At 28.1% G+C, this 15088-nt stretch overlaps 4 protein-coding genes across 10 annotated transcripts; 2 read left to right on the plus strand and 2 right to left on the minus strand.

The window, feature by feature from the left end:
* The first annotated feature begins 1123 nt into the window (after positions 1 to 1123).
* On the plus strand, positions 1124 to 8320 carry LOC124423841 (putative fibroblast growth factor 1). 3 transcript variants are annotated; one of them, XM_046962106.1, is made up of 5 exons: positions 1124 to 1340; positions 3883 to 4168; positions 6198 to 6391; positions 6867 to 6970; positions 7317 to 8320. In XM_046962106.1, the coding sequence occupies exons 1-5, from the start codon at positions 1133 to 1135 to the stop codon at positions 7512 to 7514; spliced, it is 990 nt and encodes a 329-aa protein (XP_046818062.1). In that variant the 5' UTR covers positions 1124 to 1132; the 3' UTR covers positions 7515 to 8320. The 3 variants fall into 3 exon arrangements, with proteins under 3 accessions (XP_046818062.1, XP_046818064.1, XP_046818063.1); XM_046962108.1 differs by lacking the exon at positions 1124 to 1340 and adding an exon at positions 2148 to 2171; XM_046962107.1 differs by lacking the exon at positions 1124 to 1340 and adding an exon at positions 2161 to 2187.
* On the minus strand, positions 7653 to 9837 carry LOC124423842 (short coiled-coil protein B). Of its 2 annotated transcripts, XM_046962110.1 has the most exons (5): positions 9690 to 9837; positions 9460 to 9549; positions 9157 to 9276; positions 8970 to 9056; positions 7653 to 8853 (listed from the first exon to the last, which is right to left on the minus strand). In XM_046962110.1, the coding sequence occupies exons 2-5, from the start codon at positions 9530 to 9532 to the stop codon at positions 8711 to 8713; spliced, it is 423 nt and encodes a 140-aa protein (XP_046818066.1). In that variant the 5' UTR covers positions 9533 to 9549; positions 9690 to 9837; the 3' UTR covers positions 7653 to 8710. The 2 variants fall into 2 exon arrangements, with proteins under 2 accessions (XP_046818066.1, XP_046818065.1); XM_046962109.1 differs by having other exon boundaries at positions 9460 to 9831.
* Positions 9838 to 10209: 372 nt separating this feature from the next.
* On the plus strand, positions 10210 to 10846 carry LOC124423843. The gene is made up of 3 exons (XM_046962111.1): positions 10210 to 10463; positions 10554 to 10664; positions 10802 to 10846. Exons 1-2 carry the CDS (start codon positions 10337 to 10339, stop codon positions 10646 to 10648), a joined length of 222 nt encoding a protein of 73 aa, XP_046818067.1. The 5' UTR covers positions 10210 to 10336; the 3' UTR covers positions 10649 to 10664; positions 10802 to 10846.
* Positions 10847 to 11248: 402 nt separating this feature from the next.
* LOC124423616 (suppressor of cytokine signaling 5-like) lies at positions 11249 to 14988 on the minus strand. Of its 4 annotated transcripts, XM_046961544.1 has the most exons (7): positions 14516 to 14985; positions 13635 to 14284; positions 13380 to 13531; positions 13224 to 13301; positions 12907 to 13146; positions 12568 to 12834; positions 11249 to 12480 (listed from the first exon to the last, which is right to left on the minus strand). In XM_046961544.1, the coding sequence occupies exons 2-7, from the start codon at positions 14110 to 14112 to the stop codon at positions 12190 to 12192; spliced, it is 1506 nt and encodes a 501-aa protein (XP_046817500.1). In that variant the 5' UTR covers positions 14113 to 14284; positions 14516 to 14985; the 3' UTR covers positions 11249 to 12189. The 4 variants fall into 4 exon arrangements, with proteins under 4 accessions (XP_046817500.1, XP_046817498.1, XP_046817497.1 ...); XM_046961542.1 differs by having other exon boundaries at positions 13224 to 13531; positions 14650 to 14980; XM_046961541.1 differs by having other exon boundaries at positions 13224 to 13531; positions 14516 to 14980.
* Positions 14989 to 15088: the final 100 nt, after the last annotated feature.

Here is a 15088-nt window from a genome sequence, read left to right on the forward strand (position 1 = left end):
ACAAAATTTTTCTATTCCTATCCAATAAAAGGATCCAACATATCTAATACTTTTTAAGTACTCACAAATTTATAATATAATTTATATCATTTAAGAATTACAAATGACCTTATATGACATATCGTTGAATTCGTTTCGACAAATACCGTTACATTGTGGAAAGAAAAATATATTTCATTTAAAAAAATGAATTTAACTTTGATACTACCCCGATCATTTGACTTATAAAAAAGAAAATGATTACTATATGATGTTATCCTTCATACCAAACAAATGTGTTAAAAAAATGTATAATATGCTCAGTCCTTCGCGAAATATTTCAATTTTTTAAGATAAATGACGTACCCTGTATATAATAGAGTTAGTTAGATTTTGCCGCACCCTAGTTCGTTTTCTTCAGGTAAACAGTTAACTCTAGACCGGTCTCGCAAGCGTTACATAATTGTGAAGGAAAATCTGGCACGTCATCAACGATCGAATGACTAGCTGGTGGAAGAACATTCCGTTCATTGTGTGCCAGAATGAAATTATTGGACCAATCGACCAGTAATTCTCTTATCGACTTGCTTGATCGAGCCTGCAAGCTCTTCCTTTTCTAATAATAATACATCTTCTACTCGCTCCTTATCGGAAACTTCAAAAGATTTTTATTTTGAAGCTGGCTGTTTGCCCAAGAAACTTCGTAATTTGTATTCGTATTGTTTATATTTCTATTCGGTTGCCATTAGAAGCCGACAGAATGTTTTCTCTACGATAGTTTATTGCTTAAATTATTAGGGTTTTGAAAAAATTCAAAAAATTAATCAAATCCATCGATATAATACATTTCTTTATTTTTATGTAATTTAGTGTATTTCTATTGAGCAACTAACTATTTATATTTAGGTTATTAGATCGATAAGTGTAATTCGATAAAACTTAAAAAAAAAAATATTTCTATTTCTTTTTAATCATTAATCATATCAAATTTTAGATAGCTACTTTTTCAACTAAATTATTTTAATTAAAATTAAAAAAAAAACGTAAATCAATCTCGATATTCCATCACTGTATTATTCCCTTATTTTATTTTTATTTATAGTTAAGTTTTCTCTAATAAAAAGCATATATCCGTACGGATGTACATATACGTATGTATATGGAAGACAATACCAGTCAAACGATGCGGAACACTAAACACAATATATACATTTATTTGTTTCGTTTTCGAACTCTTCTATATATTCGAAAGCTAGTTTTTAATTCAGTGTATCTCGATCCGCCGACGACTGCGCACTGTTTGTCCCACGATTCGATCTACTTTACGAGAACTTCGAAACTAACACAGATCAAGCTTACACGTGCGTAAATAAATTATATCGTTAAAGACATCTTTGATAGTTATTATCAAGCACTAGTGATGGACTTTTCCCAATTAAAATATTATTTTGTATTATAATAATAATAATAATTATTATTATTATTAATTTTATTAATATTATTAATAATAATTATAATTAATAATAATTATTATTATTATAATACAAAATATAATAATTTATTATTATATTTTGTATAATAATAATAATAATAATAATAATAATTTATTATATTTTGTATGTTATTAATATATTTTGGAGTGAAAACTTTTCGCTTTAAAAAAAATTGAAATTATAACAATATATTGTATATTTTTCTCTATGTGAATGAAACTCGAACGATCCTTTAATATTCTAACATTAGAAGAAATTAGTTGAAAAAATAAATATTTACCTCAAAATTTTTCGATATTAGATCGATAAATATTATAATATTTCACACACGATACATCAGTTTAACGTTAACAGTTGAAATCCTCGCATATATAACTTAACTCTTAATATTAACGAGACAATCATTGTGAATAAGCGTAGGTTCTTTAAGGGTAAAAAAACACATAAAGACGATTTCGTAGCGAGTTTTTTTATGCTCACGAAGCAAAGACTTATTTTTAATTTAGTTCGGCTCGGGTTGCGAAGAGGTTACTGCTGACACGGCAATGTTCGCCATCGTAAACGCCGTCATATCTACTATTATACAAGGAAATTCGAGAGAGAGAGAGAGAGAGAGAGAGAGAGAGAGAGAGAGAGAGAGAGAGAGATAGAGAGAGAGAGGACAGAGAGAGAGTCAGTCGCGAGATAAACGCGCATCAGGTAGGACATCTAGGAGGTAGTTCCTAGCTTTTTCTCCTTTTATTTTTGAACTTTTTTTATTTCTCTCCCTCTCCCTCTCTCTCTCCCTCGCTCTCTCTCTCTCTCTCTCTCTCTCTCTCTCTCTTTCTCTATCTGTTTCATTCTCTAATTAATTGTTTCGTGCATTTCTAATTCATATGTGTAAAAATCTTCGATACAAATTTCTTAAAATCGTATTAATTCAACAATGAAGAAGTTTTAATAACCAAGAATGTAAATAATACGACGTGTAACGATAACAAATTTCACTTCGGCTGTGTCTAAACAAAGGTTTAAACTTTCTATCGAAACGCATAATCCTGTGGTTCATAGAAAAATCGCCATTCATTTGATAATAGTAATAATAATTAAATCTTTGAAACTCCATTCGAATTTTTGGTGATCGTAAAATCTCCGTTTTATTCGAATTACAACGATGGATATTAAACTGGATATTAAAAATCGTAGGATTGACATTAACCGGCACAAATTCAATAAACAAAATTAATACGAAAGAAGAAAATAAAAAAAAAATAATAAGAAACATAAAAATACGTACACGTGTTAAATCTCATCAAAATCGTAAACAAATTACAAAAAAAGAATTCGTTTATATCCTCGGTATATGATTATATATTATTTATATATTTATTCAATGTCATAGTGATTTGAAACATAAGTATAAAAAAAAAGGAAGAAAGAAAGAAAAAAGAAGTGAAACTGTACATTGAGTATGTTGAAAAAGAAAAGAGAAAAAAAAATAGAAAGAAAAAAAGAGAATTATTAGAAATATGTTCAATAGATTATATTTATTAAAAAGTAAATATCGAGATTAACTTTCCTTCGTGTGGTTTCTACAAACAAGTTGTATCTAATAAAAACGATTATCCACCCTAAAAGCAATAAGCGCGCATGTATGAACGAAATCAAGTTGATGGCACGCGCGTCTAGTGAATGAATGTGTGTATGTGTGTGTGTATGTGTCTGTTCTACTGACGCATATTCGTTCAATCCTTCTTTATTCTCTCTCAACAGTTTTCCAAGTCGAACGCTCGCAATATTAACAGACCGAGACAACCGCTAATCCTCAACCACATTATTTTCACCATTGCAAACATGATATCTCTCTTTCTCTCTTTTCCTCATGTTTAGAATATCTAAAATCTTGAAAGAAAATCTGTTAAAGCGACAGAAAATTAAATCATTTCTAATATCAATGTAATAATGATAGTAATATTAGATATACATATATATGATGTTTGTATGAGCCATACTTTTTTCCGCGGAAATTAAAAAAAAAGAAAAAGAAACAACTAACCTGGATCTCTAAGATAAGCAGAAAAGGAGAAAAAAAAGAAAAATAAATGCAAGACTTACCACAAACCACGTCGGTTTAAATAACAGTAGTTAACAAAAATAAACTGTTTTTCTTTCTTTTTTTTTTTCTATGAATCAAACCAGATTATGTATATCGTATCAGATATATATTAATTGATAAAGAATAATCGATTTTTTACTATTCTCGAAATGATCTAAGAATCCAGTCGATAATAGACCGTATATTTATAAATACATACATACGATTTATATCTGTACTTAATACTGGGTTGGATTTGATTTTATCAAAATCGAAAGAAAGAAAGTAGAGAAAGAAAAAGATAAAAGCATTTGAGTTCACTTTTTTATGTGTCAGGGCGAAGAGAGGACTCGGACAATCGAGATAAAGAGTTACGTTTAGGTCAATCGATAATGAGCTTAAGGTGGATTCACGAGAATTTGGAAGCTCCGACCTGCGACGAGGAGTGCAGTGATATTGACGACAGTTGCAGCGACGACAGTTACGACACCGATCTGTCACTTTGCAAGAAGGACGCTGCAACAATTGAGGACGAGAAGAAGGGCTTGAACAGCGATTCTCGTAAACAGAAACGAGAAACGAGGAAACATCAGAATACTATAGTTACCTTCGATGAAAACAGGTATTGTATGTACATATATACATACATAGATACATACTTATATACATACATACATACATATATATACACATAATAGATAGATGTAGTTATTGTATATACGAGGCTATATAAGAGAATACAATGAGCGCATTGATAAGAAGACCATACATGACATCATTTGATAGTTTACGACTTTATCAACATTTACCAAGAACAATAAAATTTCTTTATTTATTTATTTTTCCTTCTTTTTGCCTTCTATCGTAGATCAGAATAATAGAAGACAACGAATAATTTCTTTCGTTTATATCTATTTTTGTTCCCATCATTATTTGTTTAATCTTTTATAGTCCAATTTTTCTAAAAGTTTCGTGTCTACATATAATAAAGTTGTACTACTATTAATTATACTAATATAATTATACTATACTAAGTATAACTTTTAACTTTTATTTAAAAAATATTCAGATATATAAAAACTATATATATATATATATATATATATATATATATATATATATATATATATATATAATTTTGGATAATAAAATAAATAAGAATTTTAAAAATATGGATATAGACGTATGTATAAATATATTATTTCAAACATACATAACTTTATAGAGATTTAAACCTGTTTATGAAGGATCTATCGAGACAATTATTTAAATTAATTATTCAACTTTTTATTTTATGTCATTTTTTTTCAAGAAAAATAAAGCATTATTATCCGTTAGTATAAATACTTCCCGTTCTCCATCAACTCGATAATATAAAGATCGATGAAAATTTTCGTCAAATCAACGACGTAGTTTCTTCCCCGATATACGCGTTAGTACACTCACGTGCATTCATTGATCATTTGACTCAATTAACTTTCTGCTCTAATATCGTAGTGTGAGGGTCACTAGGTCTAATAGGTATGGCTCTCTTAATACGAAACACGGAGGTTGTAATTCACTACAAGGCAGCCTTGTAACACTGTAAACGTGACAGTTATAAAAAAACATTTAAAAACGTCTATTAAAATTCAACTTTACGAAAGTTCTTTTGAAACGAGATCGAACACATAATGTAGTAATAATTATTAATCGTGATATTTAATTTCTATTAATCAAAGGTAGATGAATTTAATGAAAATTACAGGATTGTAAATTCTGTAAAGATTCTTTATTTAATTCGTATAAAATATATAAGAATCATACTTTATTCGTTTAATGACACCCTTGAAAAATGTTTTTAAACTCAACAAAGTGCGAAAACTCACATACCGTGATAAGGCACGCTTCATTCACAAGGCTCTTTGACCTGGAAAACCGATCGTTCTATTTTTCTAACATATAATATCTAAGCAACATCTCTCAAGCGTGAACTCTTTCTCTTTCTTTCTCTATCTATCTCTCCCTCATAAACGTTAACACGCGCGCGCCTGTTAAGGGTGGTTCAGATCTCCAGTGACCCTTTCAAACATTAACCGCGCTCGATATTACAATCATGATAATCTCAACAAGGGACGTGCATTAACATCGAAGGCCTCCCTTCGTCAATATAAAATTATTCATTACAACAGGACTATAATTAATCGTTATTTATCGTAAGACCGCATAAATAGGTAACGTTCCCTTTAAATTGAACGTTAGAGGCTACATTAAATTAAAGGAACGCTTCGATTAAAGTTAATTATATCTAGAAATTCTTATTTATGTCCAAATAAACTATGTTACAATTTGCTTTTATCAAAATTATTACGAATACCGCACGAATTTCATTGTATCTAAATATTAAACAAAATTATAGTTTTTTTTTTTAATAATCTTTTCTTATGCATCATTTAAATAAAACTAAATTCATATTAATATTTCTAATGATTTAGGTGAAAACAAATTGTAACAATTTATTTTATATTTTGATATGAATGAAATGATTTCTTTAAGTATAATAAACAAAAAATATAAAATGAAATTTGTCTATTTTAATTTCAAGAACATCCTTGTTATCGTGTTAATTAACGAATATAGAAATTATTATGCAATAAATTTAACTTTTACAGTCAACGATCACAATACGAGACATCCAAGATTATGTACACCCTTTCACCCTACGTAATATGGGATCCACGGCAACCAGCGGAAAACCCAATTTATAATTCTCTCGTCATAAAACTTTACTGTCGTACTGGTTATCACCTCGCAATCACATCAACTGGCAAAGTTCGAGGCTTACCCGGAACGAACGAGACATATGGTAATTTCGAAGGAAAACTAGACAGTCTATGTATACAAGGTGTTCCGTAAAACCGATGTCACAAATTTATAAATATATTTTATGTCTCAAAACAAACAAACGAAAATCTTAATATAACTTTATTTCCGTTAGAAAATCGAATAAATGATTTTTAGTGAATTATTTTGTACAAATCGTTTCCTGTTGAACACATCTGTAAATCATTTGATGACATCATTTTACATACACCCTATATACCCAACATATATATATATATATATATATATATATATATATATATATATACACATACATATATATACATATATATATACATATATATACATATATATACATATATATATATATATATATATATATATATATATATTATATGTTTTATATATATAACATAAAATAAAATAGGCCAACTATAAAAAGTCGCTCACCGTTATCTCCCTGCAAACACGCCATTTTATTTTTTGATCATTTTTAGCTCTTCTACACGTAACACCGGTCTCCTTTGGAGTTGTACGAATACAGGGTGTCGAGACACAACTATATCTTGCATTCAATAAAAAGGGCTATTTATATGGAGAGGTAAGATAAAAATTTGTACAATAGTAAAACTACTCTTGAACATCGATCCAGCGTGTATTAACTCTTCTGTTAATTTTTAAGTATGATACAATTCAATAATTCAAATAATCTTTCTGTTTTCATAGCTTCCTAAAAATTACTATATGAATATGAATTGATTAATATTAATCTAATTATTGAATTACAGTCTAATTATTAATTATGTTAATAATTAATTAGATTAAATTTAAACTAACGTAATAAGACATGAAATTCGTTGACAATTTAATCACGTTTTCGTTCTGGAGTAACATTATTAGAATATTATTTTCATCATCATTCCATTTTCCAATACTTCTGTTTGCAGTCCAATATGAACAAGGACAATACTGAATGGGAACAATGGTCTGTTGGATCTTACGATGCGTTTCGATCACGCAAATACGTAAATTTTGGTTGGTGGATCGGTATAAAGAAAAACGGACGTACAAAATCTGGTCCGAGAACGGTGTGGGGACAAAAAGCTATACAATTTTTAGCAATAAGACAAGATCAGCAAGATTAACCACATGAGACAATATTTCTTTTTTGTTTTTTTCTTTTAATTAACTTCTACGCTTCGAATTAAATACGCAAAGGAATTTTAGGAAATCGAAAAAAAAAGAAAAGAAGAAGAATAAGAATAAGAAAGATACGCTTCGCGTAATCCAATAGAATATAATGTTTATTATAACACTGTGTTACTCAACAATGGAATAGTTTGAGATTGTGCATTTTGCTTGTGCCCTCGAACTGAAACTTTCTCGCAAGTCGCAGTTGTAATTCGCGGTACGCTCGATTATTAACATTCATAATTGTTACGCTGCAAACATGGTGCAACAGGTCAAAGATATTCATGAAAATACGATCGAGATATTCTACATACTCTACTTGTAGCAGAGAATCTAAACATCGATTTCTTACTTATGCGATAATTTCGATCGTAATATGTGTATGTATGTACGTACAATATGTAATTACTTGTGTGTATAATGTGTACACATGAGCACACATCTGTGTATATGTATATTATATAATAATATTTTATATAATTGGTTTTATCTTCTTTGTACATCTACATACATTGCATACATATGTTATTAGAACTCTTAAGCAAAAGCTTAAAGTATAAAAGGACGTTGTCTTAATAAAATCTTGTTATTATTAATACAAACAGATAAGATTTGAAAAACCTAATTGAAATGGTGTGATCAGGTAGAATCTCTTAAGATAACATTTGTTAACAATAATAAAAATAAGGCTTACATTATTCGATTATCTTATAAATTATAGAAAAAAATTTAATAAGATTCTTTGGTAATCGATGATCAATGTAAATGCATTAATTTCTAACCATAAGCCTCTGCCATCACTTAAAAGCAACAAAAACAGTGAGTATTATACATGTTAAAATATATCCCTTGAAAGTTAAAGGGGGAATAGTGCTTAATGCATAAATTTTTAAAATGAAAAAAGAAAATATTAGCTTTTCAAGCAAACCTTTGCCCTTATGAAAAGTATATATTAGCTTCAGGTAAAGTTAATGTCTTTTTAATACATGTCACATATTATTGACTTTAAAATTTATTATAATATATGGTTCTTGTTTTCAAATAAGGCAGCTGCAAATATATGTATACATACTTTTCATAAGGAATGAAAAATCACAACAATCGTAAAATCCCTGTATGTTTACAATCTTTTCATGTCAATTACAGGAATTCATTTCTTTTTAGTATTTGGACTAGTCGATTGGAATACACTTGAAGCGGACATTAGATTCTCTATATATTGACTCAGTACTTGATTTTCACTTCGTAATTTCAAATTTTCTTCCTTGACACTGTCCACCCTCTGAGATAGATCTAATACAAGTCAATATATATATATATATATACATATATATATATATATATATATACATAAGATTTTTAAAAATCTTAGAAAAATTTATTCATTTGCTAAAGTAGCTAGAACTTACCATCTAATGTATTTTGAAGTTCCAAAACTTGTGCTATTAACCGTGCTTTTTCTTCTTGTTCATCTGGACTAATATCAGGATCTAAACCTGTCGATCATGCAAATGATTTCCAAATTAATTAACCGATAAAAATTTATTTATTTATTATTATTCTTCTAATATATTATAATTTTTATAAAAGACTTACTATTGGGGCTACAGCTACCATTAGTAAAAGTGGATGGAATAGAATCCATACTACGTCCTCTACCTAATGCATCAGATAAATGAGAAGCATTATCCAACACCTCTTCTTCGGGAATAATAACTGTATTAAATGACAAAAGAAAGATATTATTACGAATGCAAGATAAAAAAATATTTAACAAATATATATATTTTAAAATAATATATGCTTTTTGAACATTTCTTAAAATTACTTATTTACGATTCATAAAACGTTAAATGATCATGCAATGTCAAAACAAATACGGAAATAACATTTTCGTACCTTGAGGATCATCATCTGCCAAAGGTATACTATTCATGTCATCTTGAAGTTTAGCTGTCACAGATGCAGACATCTTGACGCCAGTTATCGCTGCAAGAAGAATCGTAAACGATAGTAAACCTGCGCGTAAAGGTTGATAATTTGGCACCGAGTTTATCGATTAAACCAATCGCTTTCGATAATCGTAATATCTCTCAAAAATCAATGAATTTTAAAAATACAAATTATACTTTTCTTAGCTTCTTCTACTATTCAATTATAAATTCAAATTCCAGATTTTCAGGATCACCTAATAAATAGAAAGATAGTCACAACACACAATGAAAAACGTAGCCATATGTTTTTCTATCGACATCTATAGTCAATGCAATCATAAATTGCATCGTACGTAGAAAGGACAACTTTTCCTTTGATATAAATTTTATAATCCGTCTTTGAAAATTTAGAAAACTAAAATTTCGAAAGATTTTTTCCAATATTATAATAATCCAATTCATAACTTATTAAAATCTCTTAGTTTATTTAAATTGGACGAACCAATGAAATGACTCTAAAATAAATAAAATAAAGTTAATATTATTCAGAACTTTTTAAATTTAATCACAATTTTACATTATCTATTTTAATAATTCATGAAATTAATGTATAACATTCAATAATATTCAATATAAAAAAAAATATCATCGTAAAGCAGGTTTTTATGTATTACATGTACATAAAATTAATATCGACTTCATGCTCAATCGAATACGTATTATATTTTCTATGGTCAGTGAAATCAGTGAAAAATGTAAATAATTGCTATCACTTGAGATAGTCTTACTGTAAATGTTATTAGAAATTGTGCTTTTTAATATTTCCTACTTTGTTTTTTATAATGTTAGTCCTATCTAATATGGCAAATCCATTACAAAAGCTTTCGTCTTTCTTAGGATATTGGTATTTTAGATACATGCTTGTTACAGAATTATATATGGTCGAAAAATGGGAGAGAATTTTTATTAGTATCCTTTACAAAAATAGTATTATGATGTTGTCATCTATTTAAGATTCAGTGGTGAAAATAATTCATATTATTCCTATATAAATTATAGATACTTTCTTTATAGTGTTATTTTTATCATTCTTTATTTTCAACTACAAGGTACTACTTCCAATTGCAGAAGTAGTGAGTTCCACATCACTATGAAACCTATGTCAAATATGTAATTATAACTTTATTGTCTTTCAATAATATTATTCTGTTTGCATAAATAATATATATATATATATATATATATATATATATATATATATATATATATATTATATGTATATATATTTTGTTATTAAATTGTTTCAGATATTTATTATAGCCAGAACAATAAAACATATCATTTAATTTTAATCAAATAACTTGATGATTTCTCAAAGAATTAACATTATATATATCCACAATTATATTGTAATTTCCAAATTTCCCAAAAAAATAATGTTATCAGATTCATTAATATAATGTTTACTCTGTTCTTTATAAAAAAAAACTTTATCTCTGAGTTATGTATGTATATATGAATATTAAAGTCATAAAACAAACTGAAAGGAAAAAATAAATTTACTAACTTAGAGTTTTTTCCCATGATATAAATTATAGCAAATATGTATATATATTATAGCAAATATATATAATATATATATATATATATATATATATATATATATATATATATATATATATATTATATATTCTATATATAATATAAAAGACACAAAAAAATATATAAGGTATTAAATACATAAACAATATCTGTACACTTAATAAATATTAAATTTTATTTTTAATAAGAAATTAGTTATATATGAATAACCATCAACCAATGTATTTAACAATTTTAAAGCATAATAATACATGGTTTCATAACCTTATCAATTTGAGAACAAAACAATGTATTTAATTTACATTATCTTTTAAAAATTAAGTAACAAATTTCAAATACTGATTGCATTTTAAAGATAAACACAATTTTGATCAATATTGAAATTGTTACGTATTCAATAAGTATGAATACTAACACACAGATTCCATGTGCTGATATTTCACATTGTAAGTAGGCACATTAGGAATAAGAATATTTTGATCATTATTGAAAAGTTTTACAAATGCACGTAAAGATGGAATTTTACACTATCAGATCCATCTTACAATAAATGAAATTTTTTTAATAATTTGGATACATAATTATACAAGTAACTAATACAAATGATTAATCTCACAAATTTTATCAACTCTTGATATAAACAAGGTATATGCATGTGAATTAATCTTTAATCTTGTAAAATATCATATTAAATTACATATTTTTGAATAAATCTTTTTAAATTTTCATAATTAAGTTTATAAAAAGAACTTTGATTCTGATAATCAACTACGCATGTTGTGACATATTTACATATTAAACTATCAAGTTTCACAATTGAATGCATACATTTGCCACTTGAACATAAGTGCTGCTGGTACAGCCCCCTAAAAATTGTTACTATTTGAACCAAATCTACTATTATTTTTTTGCTGAATACATTGCTAAATATGTGCGTTTTATTTGCTAATATTGCAGAGACATTAGAGAATTTGAAATAAATTATCAGCTTTGATATAATGATGTGCATATACCACAAAAGGCTGTGGCAGTACTGTAGATGCAAGGAAATTAATAAAGCAAACGATAGTATTTCTACATTATATATAAAGGCTCATATTAAAGGTAAATATGATATGGATCTCGCGTCTGTCTGTAAATCATTTTCTGTATCTAATCTCCTAACACGCACTCTTTGTTTATAATGGTACTCTTTGAGATAACTTTTAAGCGTCTTTGGCAACTGCAGCTTATTTATACCATCATATGTCGTTCTTGTAGTTATAACTGCTCTGCACAAATGTTGTAGAGGAAAGGCAAAATTACGATGCAATGGTATAGTGAGCATAGGTTCGAAGAACATACAACATGATGGGTCCTTGTAATGTTCTATTAAACCACATACCTGTGGATATATTATATACCATTTAATAATTTTATAAAAATTGTTTATATCAAAAATTATGAGAAAATTTTTAATTTTAAAACATACCGTTTCAGAGGCATAAACGCCTGGATCGTGTGAATCGAAACTAAATTTGTGATTCCATTGTTCAATTCGTGCATGAAGAGATCGTCCATATTTTCGAAAGCTTACGGAAAATAAGAATTCTTCTTGCGCAGAATCTCGTAATAAGAAAGTTCCTTCTTGTTTACCTTCCAATAAACGTTCTGCTTCATAGCGATCCATCTTACCCCAATAGAAAGAGCATGCTGTTATTGACCGTAAATCTGGTACAAGACAATGTACATAATCGACCTATGAGCAACAAAGAAGTTACTGTTAAAATAAATATATAGTTGTTTTATCCGGCGAGAAATAATTATTTACCTGCGTATGCGCAGGTCTTTCAATATTTGGAATTAATGTAAAATCTATCTGGGATAGCGCAGTAAGGGCAGCAACTTGAATACCAGCATGTGCTTGAAACAATGCAGCCAAACTATCTACTGTTATACCATTTGGATGCACCTGTATTCCAGATGGATAATTAGGTCTGTATCCAGGAGGAGGTTCAACACCTTCCTCCATTTCTCGTGCTCGTTGTAAACGTGCCCTTTCGTCGCAATCCTTCACATGAAAATTATATATAATATTTTCTTTTGTGCTAATTTTCTATTAGTAAATAAGTCATTACAGTAACATACCTCCATAGGAAATTCCTCTGGATTAAATCTTGACAAATCGATCACAGGACTTGGCGGTAGAGGACCAAGAATTGGACTCTGTGGTGCAGATCTACTATTAAATACAATTCCTGCACCCATTGGGTGTTCGTCGGTTCTTCTATAACCAGTACATACACAATCTGAACTACTGTTGCCTTGACCAGGAATAATATCAGTATTTTTGGATGTTTTACTCTTAGCAAATTTCAATACCCAATTACTTCTTTTCTTTTTTGAAGATAAAATATGATTACATACTGGACTTTGATCTTTATTCCGTTGTTTACCTAAAATGATAAGTAGCAAATATATACATATATATACCAAAAATAACTGGAATTCTTTGATACAAATCTAAATTATGTAAAACAAACAAATTTTATAACTTACTTTTTCTTTTTCCAAATGACAATGTTTTTGAGGATCTTCTTAATGGAGGAGTTCTTGGACTATCCTCGGAACTACTACTACTGTTGCTACCGCCAGAACTGCTGGAACAAGCCTCTTGTTGTCTGAATGGTGTTTCAGGATTATTAATATTGCCATTACCACGAATTTGTTTTGAATCCTGAGTTTCCACTGGTTGACTATATAAAGATTCGAATCTAGAATTATGATTATCTAGATCCAAATTCAAATTGTGATTTCCCAAATTCCCTTCTGATTTACTCTCTCTGTTTGGAATTACATTAAAATTCAAGACAGGTACATTCCCATTATTCTCATAATTGGGTAAATTTTCTGCATCATCTTGGTCAACCATTTCCAATGTTGATTGTTGTTGCAATACATTAGAATATATTTCTGTAGATTGTTTTTCACCATCCATCTTAAAAAATTCTCTGAGACTAGCAAAATGCTGTCCCATCGTTAACTCTATAGACAGGCATTTTATGGCCTCAAAGATATTTCTAGTGTAACGTTCTGTATCAACAGTGTTAATATGTTTATATCATAGTACAATGATCGTACATTGCAAATTTTTTATTTATATTGTAAGGCATTAATTTTATCTTTAATTCTGTCAAATATCAATTTATCTGTAATGTAATAAATTAAAAATTACATTTAAATTTGTATTAAATAAAATTAAAAAATAATCCATTCTATGTCATAGATATTTAAACGTGTTCCCATGTCTATCAATGAAGTAAGAATTTTTTTTCGTAGAATATTACAATAAATGAATAAGTATGATCATTTTTTAAAGTAATATAATTAAAAGAGTAATATAATTGTAATATTCAAAAAATGCATCAAAGTATGTTTACCTTGGTTAATTCATTGTCTACAGATAATATTATAAAAATTATGTTAAGGCATTTGTAATGAAATTTCGCGATGGCAGCTAGTAGAATCACGTTTAGACAGGTTCAGACAAGTTTTGACAGGACTGTATAATTACTTTATTTCGAACACTATAACAAACACTTGGAATTCACAACACTTTATCTTCTATGATATCATTAAAATCGTGTCTTTGAATATAAAAAAATTCCATGTCGTTCATCAATATCAAAATATACGTAAAATTGTCAAAACACGATCCACTGCATCATCAGCCATTTTCCCTAACTATCTCATGTCTGTCTTTTCCATTCGTCATTGGTTTATTGTGCAAAAGAAGCGTAACGTAGATGTTAAAGTGATCATAAAATTCTAAATCTATTTCCGGAATCTGTGTTGCAACAACAAACAATAAATCAAATGGATTTTTTCCTATTATATATAACCATTCTAATTTATATTTCACTTTCATAATATTTATAAATGATATAACGCGTATGTGTATGATATGAAAATGTCACAAATGACGATATACGTATAAACAAAAGGGGCGAATG

This window comes from Vespa crabro, chromosome 4, assembly GCF_910589235.1.
Source record: "Vespa crabro chromosome 4, iyVesCrab1.2, whole genome shotgun sequence".
NCBI lineage: Eukaryota > Metazoa > Arthropoda > Insecta > Hymenoptera > Vespidae > Vespa > Vespa crabro.

Coding starts and splice junctions, on each gene's coding strand:
- LOC124423841 (XM_046962106.1), top strand. CDS start 1,133: ATGTATATGGAAGACAATACCAGTCAAACGATGCGGAACACTAAACAC. Junction 4,169..6,197: donor GTTACCTTCGATGAAAACAG/GTATTGTATGTA, acceptor TAACTTTTACAG/TCAACGATCACAATACGAGA. Junction 6,392..6,866: donor CGGAACGAACGAGACATATG/GTAATTTCGAAG, acceptor GATCATTTTTAG/CTCTTCTACACGTAACACCG.
- LOC124423842 (XM_046962110.1), bottom strand. CDS start 9,532: ATGTCTGCATCTGTGACAGCTAAACTTCAAGATGACATGAATAGTATA. Junction 9,277..9,459: donor GGCAGATGATGATCCTCAAG/GTACGAAAATGT, acceptor CATTTAATACAG/TTATTATTCCCGAAGAAGAG. Junction 8,854..8,969: donor ACTTCAAAATACATTAGATG/GTAAGTTCTAGC, acceptor GACTTGTATTAG/ATCTATCTCAGAGGGTGGAC.
- LOC124423843 (XM_046962111.1), top strand. CDS start 10,337: ATGTTAGTCCTATCTAATATGGCAAATCCATTACAAAAGCTTTCGTCT. Junction 10,464..10,553: donor ATGGGAGAGAATTTTTATTA/GTATCCTTTACA, acceptor TATAAATTATAG/ATACTTTCTTTATAGTGTTA.
- LOC124423616 (XM_046961542.1), bottom strand. CDS start 14,112: ATGGGACAGCATTTTGCTAGTCTCAGAGAATTTTTTAAGATGGATGGT. Junction 12,835..12,906: donor AAAGACCTGCGCATACGCAG/GTAAATAATTAT, acceptor TGTTGCTCATAG/GTCGATTATGTACATTGTCT. Junction 12,481..12,567: donor GCGTTTATGCCTCTGAAACG/GTATGTTTTAAA, acceptor ATATATCCACAG/GTATGTGGTTTAATAGAACA.